The 6,604-nt window shown below is 53.2% G+C and overlaps 1 protein-coding gene across 1 annotated transcript in view; it reads right to left on the bottom strand.

Annotated features, from left to right (window-relative positions):
• Positions 1-1,828: 1,828 nt before the first annotated feature.
• Cib4 (calcium and integrin binding family member 4) overlaps positions 1,829-6,604 on the bottom strand; it is a 53,796-nt gene continuing 49,020 nt past the window's right edge. The window contains exons 5-7 of the mRNA XM_021635475.2: positions 4,425-4,534; positions 3,553-3,641; positions 1,829-1,859 (exon numbers count right to left, since the gene is read on the bottom strand). Of these exons, the coding sequence (XP_021491150.1) occupies positions 1,829-1,859; positions 3,553-3,641; positions 4,425-4,534 (230 nt within the window). The remainder of the gene's footprint in view (positions 1,860-3,552; positions 3,642-4,424; positions 4,535-6,604) is intronic.

Below are 6,604 nucleotides of genomic sequence, written 5' to 3'. Positions count from 1 at the left end.
TGGGGCTGCTGGGGCTGACAAAGGTCAGGCTCAGAAGGCTGCCAGGCAGCGGGTCACCCAGGTATGGAGGCCTTCCATCTGCTGTTATGGTAGAACTGAGAACACCCAGCTGTTTCTGAGGCGGGTGGCGTGACTCCCAAACATTCGCCCCATCTGACTTCTTCCTCTTTCATTTACTTAGCCTGGGGCCCAGCCTGTCCCATGGTGCCGCTCACATTCACAGTGGGGACTCCCACCCTCAGTTAGCTGTCTCTGAAAACACCCTCGCCGACACCTGCAGAAGCCTAAGTCACTAGTTCCCTGGGTGTTCCTGAGTGCAACCTAATTGACAATCAAAATAACCCTCCCACGAGGGAAGGAATTCAAGCTGGAGCCCTGGTGTTATTTAACTGGTCTTTACGAGAATTTGAGGAAAGCATCTGCCCTCTTAACTGATGAAGGTGTGGAACTCCCAGGATGCTGAGACAATCGCCCGAGTGTGTACGGTAAGGAAATAGCACAGACGAGATTTGAACCAGGTCTCTTGGGCTCCCTGGTCCTGGTTTCTCCACCTTTGTGGAGATGGGTGGGGGGAGGGGGTGATGTCTTGTGATCCCCAAGGGCCTGGCAGAAGGGCAGCTTGAGAGAGAGAGAGAGAGAGAGAGAGAGAGAGAGAGAGAGAGAGAGAGAGAAAGCTGTTTGAAGCAGCCAACGTCTTGTATTCGGCACAGACCGGCCAGAGTTGGCTGATGAGGTATCTACATGAGCCTGAGCTTATTTCTCGAAGAGCTGGAGGAGTGAGGTGGACTGACCGTGGGGAGTGGGTGTCAAGGCCGTGACAGACCTAGTCCACCTTTGAGGGTCAAAGTTTGCTCTTACAACTCGACTGCTTCCAGCACCCTGGAGACTTTGCCGGGGCAGAGGGTAGGACATATCAGCCCCATGGAAGGTTCTGGGAGGAGATCTCAGCTCAGGAGTGTACCATACCATTGGGCTCCGCGAACACCCCAGCCCCTCCCGAGCCAGATAAAGATGACGCCAATCGATAGATCCCTGTTGCCGTTAAACAGGTGAGTCAAGACCTGAAGACAGGACTCAAGTGCACACCATGGCAAAATAACCCTTCCTGCGTAATCAGCCCCTCCCTCGGGACCACATAGATGAGAAAAAACACGTGCCCATCTGGCGGATCCCACAAGTTCCTATGATGAACTCCTCCCATGTCCCAGAGTCTCCGGCCAACTGGACCCCAAGTGTCACCGGGGTGGCCAAATCCACCGCAGGGCTTGGCTGAACGACAAAGCAAATAAGCCCTACATGCTGGTCACACACACCCCATTCCCAGGGCCCAATGGTGGCGAGCAGGGCCAAGATGTCTTCTCCGTGGGAGGAGGACAGGGAAGCCAGGCGCCGGCTGGAATGACAGCTATGTGCACATCCCTGACAATCTGCTCCGGGAGACGACGGGTCTCGGGTGGGTTCCCGGCGATGCAAGGACAAATATTTCCCTTCTGAACTTTGTTCCATTTGGATCAGGCCCCTCCTCTGACAAGGGCTGAGGTTTGAACTCTGTCCTCAAGGAGACTGTCATCCCAGCTTGCCAGGAGTTGCTGGCAAGGCTGAGCCCTAGAATAAACAGCTCTGAGCACCCATTCCCTACGTAGGACCCTGCTTTCCGAAAGCGGCATGTGGATGGGCTCAGGAGAACAGTTCTTTTTATTTAGTAAACAATATTCTAGAGGTGAAGGAGGGACAGAGACAAGCCACACTTCAAATCCCACAGTGCCTGGGTGAAGGTGGGTTCCAGAGGTCTCCCTTGAAGCTGCTGAGCCAGGAGATTGCTTCCGTGTCAGCAACCCCAGAAGTGAATCCGAAAGGAGCTGAAAGAGAGCCGCAGAGCTATCTGAGCCCCCACATCTTGTCCTAGCAGGCCTTCTGTAGTTAATGGTCCCAGCCAACTCAAACTGTGCGCGCGCGCGCGCGTGTGTGTGTGTGTGTGTGTGTGTGTGTGTGTGTGTGTGTGTGTTACGTGTACGAGTGTCAATGAGGGCGCATGTGCACATATGTACGGGCATGGAGATCAGAGAACAACCCTAGGTGTGATTCCTTGGGATCCATCTACCTGGTTTATTTCTGTGGTGTTTTTGTTTGTCCCACCTCTTGCTGGGTGGGACCAGGGAGCCCAGTGGTCCTCCCGTCTCAGCCCCCGAGCCTTGGCATCGCAAGCTCATGCCACCACACTTCTAACATGGACACTGGGGATCAAACCCAGATCTTCATGGTTGCAGAGCAGGCAGTTTCCCAACTAAGCTGTTGCTCTGGTGTCTGGACTGTCTTTAAGCTACTTTTAGCATCACCAGAAGACACAGCATTTCTGAATTTTAGGGTGCCGGAGCCAATGGAAAGAAATGGGAGTGATTCAGACATAGATGCCAGGCAAATAGGGTCCCAGTGCCCATGTTGTGTGGGGAAGAGGAGTTTCCTGTGATAGGAGTGATTCCAAGCGTGATGTCTCTAGGTTCTGCCCTAGCCGCAGCCCTCTGCTTGCCAGATGGAGTTGTTCATCTCCATCCAGCTGGGCCAATCAGAGTCCCCCTCTTGGGGAATTCAGAGTTGAGCTGAGACGTCACTTAAGAGTCACTGAAATTAAATCGAAATCAAACAGACACAAACTGTTGGGAGGCCATGACACATGATGTCTCCAGGTCTAACAACCCAGAGGTTGCTGGTGTGCCATGGAAGGTAAACTTGGAGGAGCAGAGAAGCAGAGATAATGGAGGTAGAGATAGGTCAAGGAAACGGAGAGAGGGGGACGAGAATATGCAGCTATCTGGATGCCTGCCAGGGTTCTTGGTAGAGCCTGTTCTGTCCTTTTATGAGTTGGTTTATTAGGCTGTCAAGGGTCATCATCCTTCCTCAGCATCAAAACCATCCTTCCTAAGAGATCAAGGGACAAGCATTAGGGACAATACACGTCACCAGAGGCCAACCCAGCATAAGGAAGGGCACTCATAGGACTTTCAGTCATGGCATGGACCGTCTCTAGAGAGGATGCATTAGCTCTGAATTGGAAGGAACCAGAAGACCGGTAAATACGGCCTTGGAGATACAGAGGACGAGTCATCTGGAGGGGGGTCTGGAGCGCAGATCGCTGAGGCCCCTTCTGCTCTCAGGTGGAGCTATTCGCTTCTCTTGTAACATCTCTGTTCTTTTGTCAGCTCTTAACTTCTGAGGAGACCCTCAACTCCCGGCGTATCTGGGTACTACTGGGTTATGTTTGGGTCAGATCTGAAGCCCAGCAGGAGATACATACATAGACGCTCTCACCATCGGGGGTAGTGTCTCTGTGGTCACACCAGCCACATGGCTTGCAAATCCTGGAACCCTGTCATCTCCTGTCTCAGTTCCCCAAGGCTGGGAGGTTGTCAAAAGCTGTTTCTGAATGAATCAGCGAAGCCCTGGAAACTTATGCCCTCCGTGGGGAGACTGAGATCGCCGTCAGTCCGGGGAGACTAAGGAACCTTCCCCGCCTCCAGCCTTGCTGGAAAGCCCCTCCCCTCAAGAATGCCTTACTTCATGAAGTCCGGAGACTTGGCCATTGCATGCTCGAACTCGGAGAAGGAAAGCATGTTGTCGTTGTCCAGATCTGATTCGCTCAGGACCTGGAGGAAGGAAGCAGGCTGGAGAAGAGCCTTGGGTCTGACAAGAGATGGGTCCCAAGAGAAGGGGAACAGACGGTCTGTGTAGAGGAACTGCCACGTGCCAGGGTGTTTCAGGGGCTCTGCCCCACAGAGAGGTGAAGGTATGTGAGCTGAGGTCGGGGTGGAGGAGGCTTCATGGGCTGACTTTCCCGGAAGGACTGTCCCCACGGAGCCCTCCAACAGCAGGTGGCGGTAAGGACAGGAGGCCCCATTCACGCTGTCAGCCAGACACAGGCATTGTAAGAAGCCTGAGTCAGGAGGTGGTACCACCCAGACCTGAGACACTCAGGGGTTCTCGTGGCCCGAGGGCACCCGGGCCTCTGCCCCATCTTAGGTTTTCAGGGCTGTCTCTATGCTTTGTTGCTAGGCCGCCTGGGCACTGTGTTTCTAATGAGGAGCATGGGAGAGGACATGTGATGTGTTCATCTGGTGCTAAATCGCTGGAGCCCAGCTGCCCTTGTGTGTGTGTGTGTGTGTGTGTGTGTGTGTGTGTGTGTGTGTGTGTGTCGGGGTGTGCTCTCAGGTGGGAGGGAGGGGAGGATACATAGAAGATTCTCATTGGGAGGACAGACAGATGGGGCAGAGTCCTCCCCACTGTGTGCCCACTTCTCGGGGCGCCCAACCCCATGGCAGCTGCTCCAGGCTTTTCTCTGGATCCCTTCCAAAGGAGATGGCCAGATGTCCGGGGGCTCTGGGTGGCCACCTGGACCCCCAGGCCCTGCCCTCTGGCCTCCGGATACACACGTGTTGCGTGACATCCGTCAGCAGGTCCTCGGACACGTCATCACTGTTGAGCAGTCTCAGCACTACCTTCTGGAGATCCTCCTCATCAATGAAGCCATTCTCATTGAAATCTGCAGAGGAGACGGAGGCTGAGTCCCTGGCCCGGGGACCAGCTCCCATAAGTCTCTGGGAGGCCAAGTAGGGCCCACTTGCCCTGGGTGGGTCTAGAATCTGGGTCATGGGGGCCTGGCTGGCTTGAGGGGGTGGGGCATGCCGCTGCAGAGCCAGCTGTAGACAATACTAAGTCAGGCAACAATGATAGCAATCATTGTAAGCACAGAGCGCGTGCCTACTGTGTGCTCAGATGCGACCTACTTTTAAGTTGCTGAATCCTCACCATTTACCTTTTTATTGTCTTACTTTGCCAAGAGGACAACGAGGCTATGTTGGCCATGCTATGGGAATCTCCATTTCAGACATCAGAAGCTGAGGCCCGGAGCCAGGCAGAGAGAGGAGTGGAAGGTGGCCTGGGTTTGGAACCCAGATCCCTGGGTATCCTCCCATGCTTCTGTCCCTGTGTAGTAGCTGCCCGAGTGTCCTAGCTGGACATGTGTCTCAGCTTCTCGGGACGTGTGACAATAGTTCTTGCAGTTTGAAGTACTAATGGGCTGGCTTCAAGAACTCCGGCTGTGCCCTCATAGAGTCAGGGGCTGGAGCAATATCCCTACAGCTTGACGTCCTCATTCTGAGGAAAGTGCCCGGCACCAGCACAGAGCAGAGTCTCGGTGAATAAATGGATGAATGGACGCCCACTTGCACTTGATAAGTGACGGGGACATGACTAAATCCTTCCATTCAGACTCTGCAGGAGATCTATGCTCTTTACTGCTCACAACTGCCTTCACTACAGACAGCCACCAACCCAAACAGAACGCTGTGTTTCCCAGACTCCCTTGCCGCAAGAGGTGGCCACATGGCTAAGCTCTGAAGGATGACATGTGAGCAGAAGAGGGCAAATGACTTCTGGGAAGGTTTTTGAGACAATAAGGGAACCATGGGAATGGAAGGCAAAGCAACAGAAGAGATGATCCTGGATCCCTAATGTTGCAGAGTCTTAGAATCAGTGTGGACAGCTACTTCTTGGCTTCTCCATATTATCTGTGTGTGTGTTGTGTGTGTGTGAGCAGAAGTAGATATAATGTATATATGTATGAAATATACACACACATATATACATATATAATCTCAGTTTGTTATTTGAACCTTAGTTTGTAAAATGGAAACTACAGTGTCTCTACAATGTGATGGTTAAACAGGAAACACATAGCCATCCCTTGTCATGAGTCTGGAATACAGAAGATTCCTATTAGCCGTAGCCAGGGCTTAATTCTCCATCACTTGCTTATTGTTAAGCACTGAAAATGAAAACCCGAGAGACTGTAGCATTCCACCTTGAAGAATGGCAGCTAGAGCTAGCAGGCTGTTAGTGAAACCAAGGCCCAGAGTGTGCTGGTACCATAGAGTCCTTCTATGGCAGAGCTAAGAAATGCCTGTCCCCAAAGGCAGAGTGTGTGTGCAAGGTACAGCACACCCCTGATTGGATTTCTAGGTCCGTGGCTGGAGCCCTGGTCCCAGCTGCTCTTGGGTGCTCTCCCTGCATAACCCCTGCACACCACAGGAAGTGAGTCAAGGGCAGCAGGCGAAAGGGGTGGAGGCACCGGAAGTGTTGAGCGGCCACAGTGACACCACACTGCCGGTAAGAAACTCCGCAGCCTCTCCGCAAGCCCCTGCAGTGTCCCCGGGCATCCTGCTGGCCTGGCTCCCACATGCGGAGACTTCAGAAAATGACATGGCTTTGGTCCCAAGCCATCTGAAAACAGAATAATTTGCTAGAGTAAATGTAGTCCTGGATGGTTCCTGTCCTTTGGGGGTGCAAGGGCAGAGCAGTCTGGGAAAGGGCTAGGGAGTCTGTATGCTGGCTGGGTCCCAGTCTATGCTGACTCAGCAGTCTTGGGACTCACAGCCTGTGGTCAACCACCCAGGCCTGGGTGTGGGGGCTCTCAGTTGTTTCTCAACACCAAAAGAGCCTAGAGGACTGGTTAAGGCTCAGCCACCAATCCCTCCAAACCACACTTCCTCCGAAGCACCGCTGTAAGCAACAAACAAAAAAAACCTCATCGTTTGCAGACCAAGGGCAAGCT

The sequence above is a fragment of the Meriones unguiculatus genome, chromosome 1 (assembly GCF_030254825.1).
Source record: "Meriones unguiculatus strain TT.TT164.6M chromosome 1, Bangor_MerUng_6.1, whole genome shotgun sequence".
NCBI classification, from domain to species: Eukaryota; Metazoa; Chordata; class Mammalia; order Rodentia; family Muridae; genus Meriones; species Meriones unguiculatus.
This window is presented reverse-complemented; position numbering and strand designations above follow the sequence as displayed.